The sequence below is a fragment of the Mytilus trossulus genome, chromosome 3, assembly GCF_036588685.1.
Source record: "Mytilus trossulus isolate FHL-02 chromosome 3, PNRI_Mtr1.1.1.hap1, whole genome shotgun sequence".
Taxonomy (NCBI): Eukaryota; Metazoa; Mollusca; class Bivalvia; order Mytilida; family Mytilidae; genus Mytilus; species Mytilus trossulus.
Window position 1 is genome coordinate 19203682 of NC_086375.1, and position 22408 is coordinate 19226089.

At 37.3% G+C, this 22408-nt stretch overlaps 1 protein-coding gene across 2 annotated transcripts in view; it reads left to right on the forward strand.

Annotated features, from left to right (window-relative positions):
* LOC134710325 (golgin subfamily A member 5-like) overlaps positions 1-22408 on the forward strand; it is a 104062-nt gene that overhangs the window by 72312 nt on the left and 9342 nt on the right. For both annotated transcript variants that reach the window (XM_063570651.1, XM_063570650.1), the window contains exons 11-14: positions 129-278; positions 1492-1567; positions 16689-16785; positions 19724-19787. In XM_063570651.1, coding sequence (XP_063426721.1) covers positions 129-278; positions 1492-1567; positions 16689-16785; positions 19724-19787 — 387 coding nt within the window. The remainder of the gene's footprint in view (positions 1-128; positions 279-1491; positions 1568-16688; positions 16786-19723; positions 19788-22408) is intronic.

Sequence of the window (22408 nt, forward strand, 5' to 3'; positions counted from 1 at the left end):
GAAATTTGTATATTTTGTAAAATTTCCTGCTATTCCTTGATTTAAAGTTATTTGCTTATATTTCTTGACCATTTGAAATATTCATATGATTAAAGAACAAAATTTAAATTAATTTAAATACTTTTCAGTTAACAACCAAGACCATGAGTTCATCAACAGAGGGAGAGTTAGAATCCAGAGTTCGTTCTTTGACAGAAAGTTTAATTCAAAAACAAACTATGTTAGAATCATTAAGCACAGAAAAAAATTCACTAACACTACAGCTGGAGAGATTACAGGTAAGTTGCATATTATATATAAATAAGATCTGTCTGTCTGTCTGTTTGTCTGTCATATACTGATATCACGTCATTGTTAGTGTCGTCCGAAGACATTTGATTTCCTGACAAAAACTAAAGTATTATTTATGAAATTTAATCACAAGGTTTGAAACCACAATAACTGGTGGAATGGTGAATACCTAGATCTCTCTGAAATTATACTACAAGTTTTCATACCACAAAGTGATAGCTAGGATTGGCTTTGGGGGTTTATGGCTCAAACCGTTTAGGAATTAGGGGCAAAAAAGGGCAACAAACAAGGGTTTCTTGGTTAGTGGGCAATTTAAAAGCAGTGTAAGAGAGGTGATCAAGCACAAATGTTTGGATTTCAGAAATTAAAAAGAAAATGATTTCAAATAAAAAAAAATTGGGGGGGGGGGGGGGGGGGGGGAAAGAGGAAGGGGGGTCAATATGCAACAGCATAGTGTAATCCACAAAGGCAAAAAAAAGGAGAGAATCTTTTTTTTTTGGGGGGGGGGGAACAATTTGCAATAGCAAAAAAATGAATATGAATTCAAATCATATGACCAATTCTAAGATCTTTGACTACAGTAATTCTGTGTCTGAAACCTATTATGTGTCAAATATTCAATTACAATCAAAATTCAAACCTGAATCAAGCGCAAATAATGCGTTCATTTTTGCCCCGACTTTTCAGGGTTGGACTTCTGCGGTTGTATCCAGATGCACTGCAGAATTAATCCCCTTGACACAAGTACTAAAATTAGTTATTTGCTATATTCTAAAAAATAGGCATGTATGCAAGTGATTCCCTTATTGTATGAACACAAATGGGTTTTTTTTTGGGGGGGGGGGGTTGTATAATGCTATTATGTTGTTGTTGGTGTTATTTGTGTTGTCGTCATTTTAAGACACATTAGGGTTTCGCACAATGGATCTCCATGAAATTTTACAAGAAGGTTTGATACCACAAAAGGAAGGTTGGGATTTGTTTTCAGGGTTATGGTACCAACAGATTAGGAATTAGGGGTCGAAAAGAGGCCAAAAACAAGCTTTTTTTTCACCAGTTATTCGTTTCATATGACTAAGTTTATGTGATACCTTCATATTACACAACATTGATTATTATAGTTAAAAACAGACATTCTGTGTATGTTCTCTTAATAAGCACTGAATATATATTTTTAAAAACAAAGAAATCATTTTTCAGCAACAGTATAAAGATATACAGTCATCATCTTTACGTACAAACACAACAGTAGTACAAGTACATGAGGAAGATGATGGTAAATATTCAAATATTTTTTTTCCAATTTTTAGCTCACCACTTGGCGTCCGTCGTCGTCATCGTTAACTTTTTACATTTTGAACTTCTTCTAGAGAACCACTGAATGGAATGAAACCAAACATGGCATGAATGTTCCTTATGAGGTGCTGACCAAGTCTTGTTACTTTGTAGCCGATCCATCATCCAAGATGGCCACCAGCGGGGGACTTAGTTTAACATAGGACCCTATGGGAAATGCATACAAATGACTTCTTTTAGAGAACCACTGAATGGAATGAAACCAAACATGGCATGAATGTTCCTTATGAGGTGCTGACCAAGCGTTGTTACTTTGTAGCCGATCCATCATCCAAGATGGCCACCAGCGGGGGACTTAGTTTAACATAGGACCTATTGGGAAATGCATACAAATGACTTCTTTTAGAGAACCATCGAATAGAATGAAACCAAACATGGCATGAATGTTCCTTATGAGGTGCTGACCAAGTCTTGTTACTTTGTAGCCGATCCATCATCCAAGATGGCCGCCAGCGGGGGACTTAGTTTAACATAGGACCCTATGGGAAATGCATACAAATGACTTCTTTTAGAGAACCACTGAATGGAATGAAACCAAACATGGCATGAATGTTCCTTATGAGGTACTGACCAAGCATTGTTACTTTGTAGCCGATCCATCATCCAAGATGGCCACCAGCGGGGGACTTAGTTTAACATTGGACCCTATGGGAAATGCATACAAATGACTTCTTTTAGAGAACCACAGAATGGAATGAAACAAAACATGGCATGAATGTTTCTTATGAAGTGCTGACCAAGTGTTGTTACTTTGAAGCCGATCCATCATGCAAGATGGCCGCCAGCAGGGGACTTAGTTTAACATAGGACCTATCGGGAAATGCATACAAATGACTTCTTTTAGAGAACCACTGAATGGAATGAAACAAAACATGGCATGAATGTTCCTTATGAGGTGCTGACCAAGTGTTGTTACTTTGTAGCCGATCCATCATCCAAGATGGTTGCTAGCGGGGGACTTAGTTTAACATAGGACCCTACGGGAAATGCATACAAATGACTTCTTTTAGAGAACCACTGAATGGAATGAAACCAAACATGGCATGAATGTTCCTTATGAGGTGCTGACCAAGCGTTGTTACTTTGTAGCCGATCCATCATCCAAGATGGCCACCAGACGGGGACTTATTTTAACATAGGACTTATTGGGAAATGCATACAAATGACTTCTTTTAGAGAACCATCGAATAGAATGAAACCAAACATGGCATGAATGTTCCTTATGAGGTGCTGACCAAGTCTTGTTACTTTGTAGCCGATCCATCATCCAAGATGGCCGCCAGCGGGGGACTTAGTTTAACATTGGACCCTATGGGAAATGCATACAAATGACTTCTTTTAGAGAACCACTGAATGGAATGAAACCAAACATGGCATGAATGTTCCTTATGAGGTACTGACCAAGCGTTGTTACTTTGTAGCCGATCCATCATCCAAGATGGCCACCAGCGGGGGACTTAGTTTAACATTGGACCCTATGGGAAATGCATACAAATGACTTCTTTTAGAGAACCACAGAATGGAATGAAACAAAACATGGCATGAATGTTTCTTATGAAGTGCTGACCAAGTGTTGTTACTTTGAAGCCGATCCATCATGCAAGATGGCCGCCAGCAGGGGACTTAGTTTAACATAGGACCTATCGGGAAATGCATACAAATGACTTCTTTTAGAGAACCACTGAATGGAATGAAACAAAACATGGCATGAATGTTCCTTATGAGGTGCTGACCAAGTGTTGTTACTTTGTAGCCGATCCATCATCCAAGATGGTTGCTAGCGGGGGACTTAGTTTAACATAGGACCCTACGGGAAATGCATACAAATGACTTCTTTTAGAGAACCACTGAATGGAATGACACCAAACATGGCATGAATGTTCCTAATGAGGTGCTGACCAAGTGTTGTTACTTTGTAGCCGATCCATCATCCAAGATGGCTGCCAGCGGGGGACTTAGTTTAACATAGGACCCAACGGGAAATGCATACAAATGACTTATTTTAGAGAACCACCGAATGGAATGAAACCAAACATGGCATGAATGTTCCTTATGAGGTGCTGACCAAGTCTTGTTACTTTGTAGCCGATCCATCATCCAAGATGGCCGCCAGCGGGGGACTTAGTTTAACATAGGACCCTATGGGAAATGCATACAAATGACTTCTTTTAGAGAACCACTGAATGGAATGAAACCAAACATGGCATGAATGTTCCTAATGAGGTACTGACCAAGCGTTGTTACTTTGTAGCCGATCCATCATCCAAGATGGCCACCAGCGGGGGACTTAGTTTAACATTGGACCCTATGGGAAATGCATACAAATGACTTCTTTTAGAGAACCACAGAATGGAATGAAACAAAACATGGCATGAATGTTTCTTATGAAGTGCTGACCAAGTGTTGTTACTTTGAAGCCGATCCATCATGCAAGATGGCCGCCAGCAGGGGACTTAGTTTAACATAGGACCTATCGGGAAATGCATACAAATGACTTCTTTTAGAGAACCACTTAATGGAATGAAACAAAACATGGCATGAATGTTCCTTATGAGGTGCTGACCAAGTGTTGTTACTTTGTAGCCGATCCATCATCCAAGATGGTTGCTAGCGGGGGACTTAGTTTAACATAGGACCCTATGGGAAATGCATACAAATGACTTCTTTTAGAGAACCACTGAATGGAAGGATACAAAATATGGCATGAATGTTCCTTATGAGGTGCTGACCAAGTGTTGTTACTTTGTAGCTGATCCACCATCCAAGATGGCCGCCAGTTGGGGACTTAGTTTAACATAGGACCCTATGGGAAATGCATACAAATGACTTCTTTTAGAGAACCACTGAAAGGAATGAAACCAAACATGGCATGAATGTTCCTTTTGAGGTAATGACCAAGTGTTGTTACTTTGTAGCTGATCCATCATCCAAGATGGCCACCAGCGGGGGACTTAGTTTAACATAGGACCCTATGGGAAATGCATACAAATGACTTCTTTGAGAGAACCACTGAATGGAATGAAACAAAACATAGCATGAATGTTCCTCATGAGGTGCTGACCAAGTGTTGTGACTTTGTAGCCGATCCATCATCCAAGATGGCCACCAGCGGGGAACTTAGTTTAACATAGGACCTATCGGGAAATGCATACAAATTACTTCTTTTAGAGAACCACTGAATGAAATGAAACAAAACATGGCATGAATGTTCCTTTTGAGGTACTGACCAAGCGTTGTTACTTTGTAGCCGATCCATCATCCAAGATGGCCACCAGCGGGGGACTTAGTTTAACATAGGACCCTATGGGAAATGCATACAAATGACTTCTTTGAGAGAACCACTGAATGGAATGAAACCAAACATGGCATGAATGTTCCTACAGAGGTGCTGACTGTCAAAGATTCACGACCTTGTTCAAACGTACCCAACGTTACTATTGTTGATGTAACGTTATTGTAACGCTAACTTGTATGGGATCTGAATTATAGAATTGAAAGCAACACAACGTCTTTTTATTGCCTACAAAAGCGAAGTACTAACCCTAGCATCATAGCATCTTACATATTGATACCGTGACCGATGGATAAGCTGAAAGCAGTGAGAGGAGGCCACAGAAGCGCCGTAACCAGACAGATTCACAAAACTGACGAGAAAATCAACGAAGGAGAGATCACCCGACGGGACATTCATAGTGCCATTGAAAACCTTGAACGTAAACATGAACTTTTGCAGAAACTAGACGCTGAAATATTGGATTCCTTGGATGCAGAAAGTGTGGAACAGGAAATTTTGGATGCAGACGAATTTAATCAGCATATAGACATTAATATTCGCCGCTACAAAGAATGTGATTTGGAGTTGAGATCAAGTACACCTCAGGATTCGGTGAGTCAATTAACCTCAAGTATCGTACAAAATACTAGAACAACACATTCATCTTCAAATAATTTCAATCAGAATACAAATCAGCACATGCAAACATCGACAAGTGCAAACTCACAAGGAGAATATGAGATCAACAGAGATCCGCCATTAAATGAACTTACGTATAAGTTCTATCACAAACTTCCAAAACTAGATTTGCCGACTTTTTCGGGAGATTTACTTCTATGGCAAACTTTCTGGGAATCGTACGAAACTACTGTCCATACAAACCCATCATTGACAAACGTACAACGTTTCACATACTTGAAGGCCCAGCTTCACGGAGAAGCAGAAAGTTGCATATCGGGATTGTCACTTACACACGCAAACTATGAGCAAGCAATTTCATTACTACAAGCGCGATATGGTCAACAAGGAATCATTATTGATGCACATATACAAAAACTAGTCGATTTGCCAAACCCCACAATGTCATTAAACAGTCTCAGAACATTCTATGACAAAGTTGAAACTAGTATTAGAGGCCTAGAATCACTAGGACAGTGTCAAACAAATTTTGGAACAGTACTCACACCCATCATCTTTAGAAAACTACCACCGGAATTGAGAACTACATTGACAAGAGAGCATGATACAAGTACATGGACCATAGACTTACTACGGAAGGCTATAGGTAAGGAGCTGCGCGCTCAACAAGCTGGCCACGCTATGAACACAGATAATTTAACCCCTACCACATCGTTTGTAACAAAGGCTACAATGAAAGGAAATTATAGACAAGTCAATAGAGTACACACAAACTCCAGGAACAACACTGAATCGAATAAACCCAAGCCATGCATATTTTGCAACAAATCCCATTCAGCTGTTGATTGCTCAGAGATTAAAGATAATGCCAGTCGTTACGAAATAATCAAGAAAAAACAACTTTGTTTCAACTGTTTTGGTAAACATAAGATATCAGAATGTAGATCACAATATAAATGTCGTAAATGTGACAAGAGACATCACACTGCTCTATGTAATCAGGAAATTCAAGTATCTGTACCTCCCGCTGATGCCACCGCTGTCAATACAGTAAATGTTAATGGAGAAGAAAGTAACCATATGTCAACGTTTTACACGTCAACACCTCAAGCACAGGCACATACCGAGATACTTCTTAAGACAGCAGTAGCACCTGTATGGTTCGAGGATCGGAGTGCGATGTCTAACATTTTACTAGATGAAGGGTCTCAGAAATCATTTATTTCAGAAGATTTAGCAGCACAATTACAACTTAAACCTTGTGGAAATTCTACAATTAGTTTATCAACTTTTGGAAACGCCAACCAGAACGTGAGACACATGGATAAGGCTCAAATTACTTTAGAAATTGAAACTGGTGGATTTATTCCTATGGATGTACTGATAGTACCGCGCATTGCCGCACCCCTCAGTAATGTTACAAATGTCATCGCTTCAAAACTGCCATATCTCAAAGGATTACGATTAGCTAACCCAGTCACAGAGGATAGGAAATTTGAACTTTCTCTTTTAATTGGAGCGGACTACTATTGGAGTATTGTGCAGGATCATGTGATCAGAGGAGATGGGCCAACGGCCGTAAAATCCCGTTTGGGATACTTGTTGTCAGGACCGATGCATACTTTTACAGGAGAACAATCATCAACAGGAATGTTTAATGTACTGATTCAACATCAGCAAGAGGAAAGCAGCCTGGAAAAGTTTTGGGATTTAGAATCTATTGGTGTCAAAGCAGACGAATTAGAAATAACCACCATGAAAGACTTCAATGATGAATACGAAACAAAATGCATAACTTACCAAGATAATCGCTATACCGCAAAACTGCCATGGAGAAATGATTTCAATGAGTTACCTACGAACTATAATGTCACTTTACGCAGAACTTGTAATATGATCGATATACTCAAAAAGGATACCAACATGCTGAAAATGTATGGCGACATAATTAAGGACCAAAAACGCCGAGGGTTCATTGAGCGGGTAACAGAAAATGGAAACCAGTCAAACAGAATTCACTACATTCCTCACCATGCAGTAAAAAAGGACTCATCTACGACTCCTATACGTATAGTCTATGATTGTAGTTGTCACGAATCACCTCACAAGGCTAGTTTAAACGATTGTCTCATGTCAGTTCCGCCGATGTTAAACGATTTGACGGGAATTTTAGCTAGATTCAGATTACACAAGCACGCAGTGACTACCGACATAGAGAAAGCCTTTTTGAATGTCGAACTGGATAAAGAAGATAGGGACGTCACAAGATTTTTTTGGTTGAGTGATCCATCTGACCCAGACAGTCCACTGATAACTTACCGTTTTAGAGTCGTTCTATTTGGAACTACATGCTCACCTTACATCTTGAATGCCACCCTTATGAAGCACTTCAAACTCAATTCTTGTAAAACAGCCGAGATACTGAAAAACGATCTGTATGTTGACAATGTTCTGTCAAGCTTCTGGGATGAGAAAGAAATGCTGAAATTCTACAGAGAATCACGAGATTTATTGGCAAGAGGAGGATTCAATCTGAGATCATGGACGTCAAATAGCACAGAATTACTACGCTTAGCCCAATCTGAAAAATGCATAGAAAGAGATACGAACATCAAAATTCTTGGTCTCCGTTGGAATGTGAACAACGATCAAATCTCGTTTCGAAACAACATAAATACAACAACGGAAAGGATAATAACAAAACATGAGATCTTAAAACAATCTTCAAACATTTATGATCTGCTAGGTCTGCTTAGCCCCGTCACCGTCAGAACAAAGATGTTAATGCAATTGTTGTGGAAAGAAAAGTTTGCATGGGACTTCCCTTTACCAAAAGAAATCGAATCAACATGGAGTGATTTGACCAAAGATCTACAATTTGCAATGAACATTGAGATACCTAGATGTTATTTTGAGTGTTCAGGAATAACGGACATTGAAACAGCAGAATTACATATTTTCACAGATTCAAGTCAACTAGCTTATGGAACCTGTCACAGAAAAGGAGTCTGCATTAGTAATGGCAAAGAATCGAGTTGCCCCATTGAAAAGTGTCACTCTACCTAATCTTGAACTGATGGCTGCCCTTTTAGGGGCTCGACTTGCGAAACATCTTATTCAAAATCTACATATTGGAAACTTACAAATCAACTTCTGGTGTGACAGTCAGATCGTTTTGAAATGGCTTCAATCAACAAAACCACTCAAAAAGTTTGTCGCAAACAGAGTCAAGGAAATTAAGGAGTCAAATGAAAATCAAAAATGGCGTTATTGTTCGACGGATGCAAATCCTGCAGATTTATTAACTAGAGGCATAACAGGAACGAAATTCATAAACAACAGATTATGGTTTCATGGACCCGAGTGGATAACAGACAAAACACAATGGCCAACATGGAGCGGAAACGAAATTGTTGAAAACAAGAATATAATGAAGATTCCCACTAATGAAACCTCAGAAAAACAGCACGTCTTACTCACATCTCAGAAACGTCAAGAATTTGGCATACATAAGATTATGGATATCAAACGTTATAGCAGTTTGAAGACATTAATACTTGTTACAGCCTATGTGATGAGATTTATACAAAACTGTAAGTTAGCACGGAGTGATAGAACAATGTCGGAATTGACCGTTAATGAAATACAGCATGCTACATTGACATGGATACAAACGGTTCAGAAATCAGAATATCATGAAGTCTTTAATTATTTCAACAAATCTGTGACAGTTAAGCCGTCTATTGTAAGACAATTCAACTTGTACTTTGATGAAAAAAATGCACTTGGTTGCCGCGGGAGAATTCAACATGCACCCTTGGAGGAATCAGCTAAACATCCATACTTGTTACCTCCGTTACATAGACTCACTTCACTCATTATTATGGATGCTCATATCAATCATTTACATGAAGGCGTCAACTCTACCGTAACACACTTGCGACAAGTATACTGGATACCTCGAATTCGTCAACGAGTCAAAGTTATTCTTAGAAAATGCGTTAACTGTCGGAAAGTAACAGGGCATGCTTACCAACAACCTGATCCACCGCCACTGCCCAAAGAGAGGTTACACGAGGATATACCGTTTACTGTTACAGGCGTAGTATTTGCTGGTCCTTTGTATGTGCGAAATACAGATGATATAAAATCAAAGGTATACTTATGTTTGTTTACATGTGCGTCGACGAGAGCTGTTCATTTAGAACTTGTGAATAACTTATCAGAACCTACATTTATGTTAGCCTTCAGAAGATTCGCAAGCAGGAGATCCTTACCGAAGTTACTAATATCTGACAATGCACTAACTTTTGAAGCAGCCAGTCGAGAAATCAAACATCTTACAAACTCAAATTTAGTGCGAGAAAGTCTAAGCTCTACAGGAACAAATTGGAAATTTATTACAAAGAAAGCTCCGTGGTTTGGTGGTTTCTATGAACGGTTGATTGGGTTAACGAAAATGTGTTTGAAGAAAGTATTAGGAAGTAACTGTGTCGATTTAGAAACTTTACAAACTGTGTTAACAGAGATCGAAGCAACTCTCAATGATAGACCTCTAACGTATGTTTCATCCGATCTTACGGATCCAGAACCACTGACACCATCACATCTTTTGTATGGTCGAAAAATTACGCGACTTCCGTATCCAGCTAGTGAAAACAATGGACATTTTGAACCAATTAACTTTAACAAACGTGTTCAATTACAAAGAGACATTCTAAACCACTTTCAACAGCGATGGAAATATGAGTATTTGACCTCATTACGGGAACATCACAGAAGTGTAGGAAATAACGAACAATCGATAGCTATTGGTGATGTTGTTCAAATACATGACGAAACTTTAAGAAATTCATGGAAACTCGCCGTTGTCGAAGAACTCGTAAAAGGAGAGGATAATCTTATCAGAACTGTAAAACTTCGCACTAAAAACGGAACCACCAACCGCCCAATCACGAAATTATACCCAATCGAAGTGAACTGTATTGAATCTGAACCGGAGGATGTTACACGACCCAAGATGTTCCGTCAGGCGAAGTCAGATGCCGTACAAAAGATTCACAAGTGGACAAAATAACTTTTCAAATTATGATCGAAATAGACTGTTCAAATTCAAAGTGATTAATTCTTTCTTTTATGATACATAGACTTTAAAGTTAAGTGATGAATTATGATATATGTCTTCAATTTAGTCAAATTTTCATTTCATTTCTATTTATATTTTACTTTCGGCGCCCGGAGTGTCAAAGATTCACGACCTTGTTCAAACGTACCCAACGTTACTATTGTTGACGTAACGTTATTGTAACGCTAACTTGTATGGGATCTGAATTAAAGAATTGAAAGCAACACAACGTCTTTTTATTGCCTACAAAAGCGAAGTACTAACCCTAGCATCATAGCATCTTACATACTGACCAAGTGTTGTTACTTTGTAGCCGATCCATCATCCAAGATGGCCACCAGCGGGGAACTTAGTTTAACATAGGACCTATCGGGAAATGCATACAAATGACTTCTTTTAGAGAACCACTGAATGGAATGAAACAAAACATGGCACGAATGTTCCTTATGAGGTGCTGACCAAGTGTTGTTACTTTGTAGCCGATCCATCATCCAAGATGGTTGCTAGCGGGGGACTTAGTTTAACATAGGACCCTACGGGAAATGCATACAAATGACTTCTTTTAGAGAACCACTGAATGGAATGAAACCAAACATGGCATGAATGTTCCTTATGAGGTGCTGACCAAGTGTTGTTACTTTGTAGACGATCTATTATCCAAGATGGCTGCCAGAGGGGGACTTAGTTTAACATAGGACCCTATGGGAAATGCATACAAATGACTTCTTTTAGAGAACCACTGAATGGAAGGATACAAAATATGGCATGAATGTTCCTTATGAGGTGCTGACCAAGTCTTGTTACTTTGTAGCTGATTCACCATCCAAGATGGCCGCCAGTGGGGGACTTAGTTTAACATAGGACCCTATGGGAAATGCATACAAATGACTTCTTTTAGAGAACCACTGAATGGAATGAAACCAAACATGGCATGAATGTTCCTTTTGAGGTAATGACCAAGCGTTGTTACTTTGTAGCCGATCCATCATCCAAGATGGCCATCAGCAGGGGACTTAGTTTAACACAGGACCCTATGGGAAATGCATACAAATGACTTCTTTGAGAGAACCACTGAATGGAATGAAACAAAACATGGCATGAATGTTCCTTATGAGGTGCTGACCAAGTGTTGTTACTTTGTAGCCGATCCATCATCCAAGATGGCCACCAGCGGGGAACTTAGTTTAACATAGGACCATATGGGAAATGCATACAAATGACTTCTTTTAGAGAACCACAGAATGGAATGAAACCAAACATGGCATGAATGTTCCTTATGAGATGCTGACCAAGTGTTGTTACTTTGTAGCCCATCCATCATCCAAGATGGCTGCCAGCAGGGGGACTTTTGAATGAAATCAAACATAGCCTGAATGTTCCTTTCCATATTTTAGCCAAATTTTAATTTTTTTAATATAATTTCATAAACCCAAGTAGAATTAGGTGAGCGATACAGGCTCTGGTTTTTTATAATTATAACTTAATAAAGAGATCCATTTTGTTACACCTTGTGATTAATTTATTTGGAAATTGTCAATGGCAGTCAGCAGGGTTTAAGAACATCAGTTGTTTGACCTGTTAGTCAAATGCGTTTTGTTAACATATATTTTTTCACCCTTTTGGTCTTTTGGAAAATGTTGTTTTTGCTGTATTTAGACCAATGAAATTTGTTGCATGCACACATATAAAAATTGCGGTTTTTATCCAATGCAATCATAGTTTTGAACATTGTTTTCAATTTAGACTTGTTTATATAAAATTAAGTTCAAACCTATGATTGCGGTTTTTACATCTGTATCCAATGCAATCATAATTTTACCTTCAGAATGTTTGTTTTCGTCTAAACTAGGTATTATTTTATCTTATTTTAACTATATAAAGTAAATTGAATGTAATAGAAAAGTTATCAATAATTAAATGATAATTTTTGCTGTAATCCATTGAGTTATGATTACATGTTGACCATTACAAATTACTTCTGATTTTTGGGGAACATACAAATCAAACAATTATGATTACAGATTAAGATTACCCCATCCTGCTTGCTTTGGAGACTGTCATACAAATGGTCATACAGATTAATGATGATTTTTATGTGCAAATTACGATTGTGTGGGAAAATATATTGTTTGACCAATAGACAGGTAGTTATACCACATTTTGTTTGGGAAAGTTAAGGAAAGGAAATTTAAACTAATATTTGAATTATATCTGATAATACCACAGACATCCTATGTTACTTACTTACTTAATCCTCTTCATGCGTACTTGCACATGAGGCCACTACCAACGCCCTCCACTGTTTTGTGCCTTTCTTTCGGCTTCTCCCCATGTCATTCCCATGATTCTTAGTTTGCTCTTTATTGTACGTCGCCATGTTTCTTTCGGTCTCCCTCTCTTTCTTTTCCCCTCTGCTAGTGTCCAACGAAGAGCTATCCTTGTGATGTCATATTTGTCTTTTCGTAGAACATGGCCAATCCATTTCCATCGCCTTTCTTTAATTTCTGCTCTGATGTCTCGTTGTAAGGTTAGGGTGTATAGTTCTTTATTACTGATGGTTTTTGACCAGAAGATCTTGCAAATTTTGCACATGTATTGTGGAAAGATGACAGTTTGTTGAAGTCAGATTTTATAACCCTCCATGACTCTGCACCATATAGCAAAACTGATTTTACATTGCTATTATAGATTTTGATTTTTGTGGACCTGGATATTGATGTTGTTTTCCATATTGTTCTGACTTTGTTGATCCTTGCCATTATATCTTTGCTAGCGACGTTGTCCTGGCTGATATAAGTACCTAGATAAGTAAAATTTTCCACTTCTTCTATGTTGTCTCCTTTAAGTGTTATTGATTGTTTTCTAGTTTTGTCATTAAGGCTAATTATCTTTGTCTTTTGTGCATTTATCTTTAAACATACAGATAGAGCAGTCTCATGTAGTCCTAATGTTTTGTTCTGCATGTTTGCTCTAGTTATTGAAAATAGGCATATGTCGTCTGCAAAATCTAGATCTTCTAAGATTGTGTTCATCGACATCTTATTCCAGTTACTCTGTTGCCAAGTGTTCTTCTCATGCACCAGTTGATGGCAATGAGGAAAAGAAGGGGAGAGATGATGCATCCTTGTCTAACTCCAGATTGTACATTGAACCAGGTAGATTGGGTTCCATTGTGTAGGACACAGCATCTGTAGTTGTTGTAAAATAATTTGATCATGTTAATTATTTTCTCAGGTATGCCATACGTTCTTATTATTTCCGACATGCTGACTCTGTCCAAGCTATCAAAAGCCTTTTCAAAGTCCACAAAGTTTATGACGATGTTGTGTTGCCATTCTATGCACTGCTCAATGATGTTTCTGAGTGTGAATATGTGGTCACTGCACCCTTTATTGGCTCTAAAACCTGCTTGTTCTTTCCGCAGGGTGTCATCTAAAGCATCTACTATTCACTTGGCAATAACTCTAAGGAAAACTTTTGCAGGTACAGAGAGCAGAGATATACCTCTCCAGTCGTTGCAATTTTTCATGTCACCTTTCTTGGCAAGTTTAACTAGTAGTCCTTCTTCCCAGTCTTCAGGTATAACTTCTTCCTCCCATATTCTGCTATATAGTGTTTGTAGTATTGATGCTGTTGTTTCTACATCTGCCTTAAGGAGTTCTGCACTGATGTTGTCTACTCCAGCTGATTTACTATTTTTGAGCTTGCATAATGCTTTCTTAATTTTACCAAGTTCAATTTTTTCTTCTGATATATCTATTTCACTTCTCTCTTCTGTGTTACCAAATTGAGCTGGTTTGTCTGGTGGTTCTCTGTTTAAAACTTCCTGAAAGTGCTCTGCCTATCTTTCAGGTTTCTGTGATTGTGATGTTAGAACCTCTTCATTATTTTTATTAAAACTGGTGTGTCATTGTTGCTACTTTCCCCACATAGCTGTTTAGTGATCTTATATACAGTACTAAGTTCTCCCTGTGTGCATGCCTCTTTTGCTTCATTTGCCAATCCTTCAATGTACTCTAGCTTTTTTCTTAACTTCTTTATTAAGTTCTGAGTATTCTTTTTGTAGCTTTTCTTTCAACCTTTCTGATCTTGCATGATTGCACTTACTTTTTGTAGATCTTTTCTTTTCAATTACATTCCAGGTTGTATCTGAAATCCACCTTTTCCTTGTACTGTCTCTAATTCCAAGTACATTTTCAGCTGTATCGTTAAACATAGTTTTTACTTTGTTCCAATGTTCATTTAGATCAGGACCAATGTTGTCATTGTTTTCACTGATACCTTGTAGTGTTTGGTATTGGTTTCTTATGCTGATGTTAAATTTTTGTCTTATCAGGTTGTCTTTAAGGCGGTGGATGTTATATGCTTTTCTGTTATGCTGTGGCTTGACTACCTTTCTCAGTTTAAGTTTAATTTTCCTAAGAAGAAGAAGGTGGTCACTTCCACAATCGGCTCCCCTTTTGACACAGACATCCATCAGAGACTTTCTCCATCTTCCATTTACAATTATGTGGTCTATCTGGTTTTGGTCCCTGCCATTTGGTGAGTTCCATGTAAGCTTGTGAATGTCCTTGTGTGGAAATAAGGAACCTCCAATAACTAGATCATTCAAGCCTCATAAATCTACTAATAATCTACCATTTTCATTGCATTCTCCACATCCAAGTCTGCCCATTATTCTTTCCTTACATGAGTTATCTGCCCCAATCATTGCATTTAGATGACCAATTACAAGACATAAATCATGTGCTGGTACTTTACTGACAAGGGATTGTAATTTGTCATAAAATTTATTCTTGTCCTCAATACTAGCTTCGTTGGTAGGTGAATAGCATTGAATCACTGACAGTTTTGAGTATTTTGAGTAAAACCTTGCCATAATAAGCCTTTCATCCACTGGTTGCCATTCTAAAAGAGCTCTTTTTGCTTCCTTGCTTAGTACTAAAGCAACTCCCTCATAGTGTTTGTTGTCTGTTTGTCCTACGTACAGTATGGTCTCACCTGTGTCAGTTGGGATCGATCCGTTGTTTAACCATTTACAATCACTGACCCCTAGTATACTGATGTTATACCTTCTCATCTCGTAAACAACTTGTGCTGTTTTTCCTGTCTCATACATGGTCCACACATTCCATGCCCCTATGCTGAGAAAAATTTTTGGCTTTAAGAGTCCACACTTCTTGCCCCTAGCTGTATTTCTGCTTTCACTAGACACATTCATTGGGTCATCTGTATGACGTATGTCCTCATTCACACAGTTCAGTGTTTCTTTTGGTGTGGTTTCTGTAATCAGCTTCTTTTTACTCTGCCTGGTGATTAGCAATGCGAGAAACCTACTACCTGCAGGATGGAGTTTTGCTGTCTTGGTTTTCTTTCCCATAGAAGATTGCCTGCCATGGCTGATGAGTTCCATCTTCCCAGCTTTTCTTTCTGGATCTGCTCCCATAGCCTTTGATCCTCCAAGATCAAACCACAAGGCAGTGGTACTTTTTACCCATAGTTAGGACAAGTTTGATGAGTGCAAGGGCGTGTCCATGCCAGGATGGGCCTACACACTGCATCTCTGGGGCCCTTGCTGCTCTGAGATCCTCTACAAGAATGCCTAGAATGTTAGATCCTAGTTACCGTGTGCTGTCGCGAGGAGGCATTGTAGAAGTCTTGAATAGTGTAGAGGCTATGTACTGGCAGAAAGACTTACATACTCTGCTTTCTTTTCACCTGCAATGCAGGCCAACCAGTGGTGATAGAGAGCCTATGGATCTAACTATAATAGAAGCTTACAAAATCCTGTGGAACAAACCACCTCATCAAAAAAACATCCTATGTTGCCAATGTAAAAAAAAAAATAGCTAAGCCATCTTGAAAAAAACCAAGAGTGAATTGACTAGGTAAGTTCCATAAAACTGTAAAAATAAATAGTATAAATAGCAAATGGTATATATATATATATAAGAGTATTTGCATTGATAAAAATATTTCTGAATTTCATGACTTTTTTTACAGTCCGACAAAGACTACCAGCTTTCATGAGAGAAGCACCAACTGATGCAGAAGTGACAAAGAAGATGAAAAGAGCTGTATCTACCATTGACAAATTTAGGTTAGATAGATTTTTTACAAACATAATCTGAATCACAATGTCTGTCCTTCATCTTCCAATGCATAACTTTTGTACCCTAAGACCAAACTGTGTATACTTTGTATACAGTTGCATCATTAATTGGGGGGGGGGGGAGGGGGGCATATACCAAACTCAGGTCACTCTAACCTTAAAGTTGACCTTTGACCCCTATAGTAAAACCTTGTACAATTCGTGTCTGGCTAAAAACTTTCTACCATTGGATGACGATGCTTAGTATGCAAATTGCATCATGACCTTGTTGTGTGTCATATTCTAAATTTATAATCTGTTACACCTTTTGAACCGGAATTTTCAAAGGTTTTTGATTTGGTGATGTATGGCAGGCCGGCGGCTGCCAAACAGAGTCCATTCAATAACATGAAAACACTTTGATGATTTTTTTTTCAAAATTGGATAGGTTGTTCAATGTGACTAAATGAAGGTCAAGTTCAATTTTCATGATTTTCTCCTAGTTGAGGTACATCATTTTTATACGACAGCAAAACTTTTGCGGTTGTATATTGGTATCACGTCGTTGGAGGTGTCAGAGTCTTCCGAAGACGGATGGTTTCTCGATAATCACTTGAGTATAAGTAAATAGAAATGAATAAAATTTTAACACAATGTTTATAACCACAAAAGGAAGATTGGGATTGATTTTGGGGTGATGGTTCCTAAGGTTTAGGAATTAGGGACCCAGAGGGGCCTTAAACAAGCATTTATCTAGTTTCAGGACAATAAGTTGTGTATAAGTAATTGAATTGCTCTGAAATTGTACCACAATGTTTAATATTATAAGTAGAAGGTAACAATTGGGATATATTTTAAGGGTTATGGGGCAAACAGTCAAGGAATAAAGTGCCAAAAAGGGGCCAAAACAAGCATTTTTGTAGTTTCAAGACAATAACTTGTGTAAAAGTGTATGAATCTTTCTAAAATATACCACAAGATTCCACACTACTAAGGGATGGTAAGGATTGACTTTGGGGGGTTATGGCTCAAATCAATTATGAATTAGGGGGCAAAAAAGGGGAAAACAAGGGTTTTTTTCTGGTTAAAGGACAGTTGAGACAATTTGAAAGCAGTGTAAGGGAGGTTTTCCGAAAGTAATATTTGAGCTACTTCACACTGATTTTAAATATGTGTATTGGAATTTTGCCAATAATTTCAATATTCATAAACTCCATTGGAAATTTGCAAATAACTTTAGTATAATAAATTTCATTGGAAATTTGCCAATAACTTATTATAATGATAAGTATAATTAGAAATTTGCCAATAAGTTTAGCATTATTGGAAATTTGCCAATAACTTAAGTATAAATAAATATAAATCATTGAAATTTCAACACAAGGTTTGAAACCACAAAAGGTAGGTTGGGATTGATTTTGGGGGTTAAGGTCCCTTTGGTTTAGGAATAAGGGGGATAGAAGGGGGCCCAAATACATATTGTTCTAGTGTCAAGACAATTACTTGTGGAACAGTGTATAGAATTGCCTGAAATTGTATCACAAGTTTCCACACCACAAAAGGATGGTTAGGATTGGAGTTGTCAAGTTATGACTCAATCTGTTTATGAATCAGGGGCAAAAAAGGGGGAAAACAAGGATTTCCTGGTTAAATGGACAATTACTTTAGCAATTTTTCTCATTTCAGATTTCAGAAATTAAAAAGAAAATTTCTTCAACAGCCTAGTGTATTGCTCAAAAGCAAAAAAAATAATTGTTAAGTTTATTAGACCACATTCATTCTGTGTCAGAAACCTATACTGTGTCAACTATTTAATCACAATCCGAATTCAGAGCTATATCAAGCTTGGATGTAGTGTCCATACTTGCCCCAACTGTTCAGAGTTCTACCTCTGTGGTCGTATAAAGCTGTGCCCTGCAGAGCATCTGGTTAATATCGGGATTGAGTTATTTCTTTTTGTACAGAAATGGTTGATTATATATATTAAGTTTGGTTACATTAAGTGTTTTAAAATAAGTATCTCCTGTTATCAGATTATGACAGAGCATGTGATAAAAGTCTTATCTCCAAATTATCATTTGAGTGACAGATTTATTTGAAAATCCTCTGTTTCCTAAGTGAAGTGCTGATGATTATAAGCTTTATAGGACTGTATAAATATAGTAAGAAATGTACTGGTAATTTTGAGACAGTTTGAAGATAATTAAATTAAGTCTCCTTAAAACATATATATTCTTAACCCCCCCCCCCCCCCTCCTTTTTTTGGTTCAATTTGAGAATATGCTTTTATCTTGTAAATGGTTCAGATCCCCACCCCTAATTTGCCCTAAACCATATATATTCTTGTATGGTAGAATAAAAAAATCAAATGAAATATTGGAAGAGTCCCTAGCGTTTACCCAAACCTGCGCTTCTGTTTGATAACTTGTAAACTATCAAGATCCTTACCCCATAACCATATATATTCATGTATTGGACAATAAAACAAATCAAATGAAATTAAGAGGGAGTCCATGGCGGTCACTCTCACCCCCTCCGCTTGAAGAACTTGTAAATGGTGAGATCCCCACCACTAAACCATAGATATTCTTGTATGGGACAATAAAACAAATCCAATGAAATATAGGGGAATTCCACTGGGATCCGAGCTGTTTTAAGTTTAAATGATGTGTACATACTTGCTCGACCTCTGCAGGAAAATCCTTTTAGGTGTCTGTGATGTATGTTTACACAATTTTGACTATTGGATCTCTATAGCATGTTAAGAGGGATAACTTGCACTAATGTGTATTGATAAGTATATGACAAAAAGCCTTATCCAGCTCCTATTGTGCTTTGATTATCTTTTGTTTTGAGGCAATACCAATTTTATGAATTAATTTATCTTTGAAAACTGAAATCCCCAAATATTAACTGATTTTTTTGAATTATTTTTTTTCAATTTCAGCATCAGACTTGGAGTGTTCCTAAGAAGAAATCCCATGAGTCGAATTTTCATTATTTTGTATATGGTAAGAAAATAATATTGTGACATGTTGCAGGACTATTTCGAATGTGGAACAATATCTGCTTAACTGAGATTATTCATAATTTTTTGTTGAGCCTATGACTTGTGTCGCAGAAAGCTCGACACCTGGAGGCAGAAGTCACTTGGTTAACTTACCACATACCTATACCCTAAATTGGGAAATTTTGGCATCGGGAAATTTTGGCATCAGGATATTATGGCGGTTTTCTTTAGAAAGGCATGTGTATTTAATTTTGGTACTTCGTCCAATTAATATGTTTAAATTTATAACAACAGGAGTGAGCAAAATCATTCATATTTTCCTTTATTTACCTTTTTATTGACAAAATATTATTGAATTTCTAAATTGAGAAACACAACACAGTTAACCTAATGAAGGAATCTGATATGGATGCAATTGCAAATAATTCCTATTATCATGGTTCAAAGCTGCAAGAAGTAATGAAATATAATCTTGAATATTGAATTCACTATATAAACAGATTATTTATTTTTAACAGATATCATACAAAATATAAATTTTGATTATATCTATATATTGCAGTACAGGATAATCTATTGGCCATCAAGGATTTAATTTTAATCCTTACGTCTCCGGCAGTACAGTTTACTCCTGGTTTGCCCACTTTTATTTATACCAATTATCTATTAGTAAAGAAATTAAAAAAGACAAAAGGTTTAATGAGCATACCATTGTTTAGTCTGTTCTAACTTAAGTAAATAGATTATTAGTGTTTTCTATTTATTCAATAGCTGGAGTCTGGTGTCTATTAATCTGAATCTTCATCTTTTTTGGTGGGCAGGCTCCTCTGGCTGCATACTGGATAATATTACATTCCTATGGCTGCATACTGGATAATAGCTGCATTATGTATAAAATTACATTCTATTATTGCTTTAACCTTGGTCTTCTTCAGTACCTCAATGATCTCAAAGATGTTTAGGTGGGCATTTTGGAGACTCTACCCAAGTATGTCAATTGTAATTATTTCGTCTGCAGACGATGGATTGGCAATTAACGTGTCACGTCTCTTTATATATCTCGGTTTCCGATTGGTCAATTTTATGGGAAAGTCTAAATGATTCTCGCAGTTATCTGATCTTGTAACATTTCATACGTTTCATACATTTCATACATTTTCAAGAGAGTCTGAATGACATTGACGTCATGGGAAAATTTGTAACTTATTAGATTTACCACAAATAACACTTGCTAGATTTTTTTCAAGGTATCTTTTACAATTTTACTTACCAGCTGATAAGTTCTTTTCTGAAATAATTTAAGAAATAATTCTATCATGCCATGCTCTATGCTCATTTTAACATGGGTAGGCATTATATTTGTTAATATCTTAATACCGAGCGTTAGCGAGTTATTAAATGTTACAAATATAATGCCTACCCATGTTAAAATGAGCATAGAGCATGGCATGATAGAATTATTTCGATTCTAAAAGGAATATTTTGAACTTTTGTACTTCGAAGCGGACCTATAGTAGACGCTCGAAATGTCGCCATTTTGATTTGGTGAACAAAAACGTTATAGAAAAATCAACAGTTTATCAATAAAAAAAGAACAAAAACATTTAAACTTACTTTTAGAATGTTTTTATTTAATTTCCTAGCGAGCAACACCATAAAAAATGTCCATTTTGATCTCTGGCGTTGTTCAAAATTCATCTGACGTTGCAATTTCAATTGTGACGTCAATCACGTGCAGCCCATGTTCTATTCAAATTAGAACATGGCTTTGTATCCAAAGCTAAAGAAGAACGTCATATTAGAATTTTTGATTGATCATTTTCTGCGAGACGTTTATTGGCAATTTTGTGTCGATAGACGAAATAATTACGATTGACATACTTGGGAAGGATTGCTACGGATGATTCTGACTACAAAAGTAGGCATCTTATATACCATTGTGAAGATAAATCAATTTAGATTGACGACATAACAAGTTTTAGTGGGGTTGACAGCCAAGAAATCAGCATATAACGGAATTTAGTCACCACCTGACATTTTTCTAAATCACGAGTTAAGTACCTTGTGTTATATAAAGGTATAATATAGGATTTTTTTTTATCAGAAACGAGTGTCTGTGCTTGGATAAATGAAAAAGTGACCTGCTGAATGTGTAAACTTTTATTGATTGTTATAAAACTTGGACAGAGACTGTTCAACTGTTCAAGACAAAGAAATAGCATTTAAAGATTTTTTTTTTTAAATCTGTATTTAACTGATGAATGAATGGATTCACTTTTTTAATCAACATTTTACTTTACTGACAGCACAGTAGGTATAGTGTACGGCTAGGATCGTGGTTTTTGGAGTGATTTGATTGGGCTTTTTCGAGTGTGACCACTTTTTAGCTCACCTGGCCAAAAGGCCAAGTGAGCTTTTCTCATCACTTGGCGTCCGGCGTCGTTGTCGTTGTCCTGCGTCCGTCGTCGTTAACTTTTACAAAAATCTTCTACTCTGAAACTACTTGGCCAAATTAAACCAAACTTGGCCACAATCATCATTGATGTATCTAGTTTAAAGTTTGTTTTGTTACCCGGCCAACCAACCAAGATGGCCGCCATGGCTAAAAATAGAACATAGGGG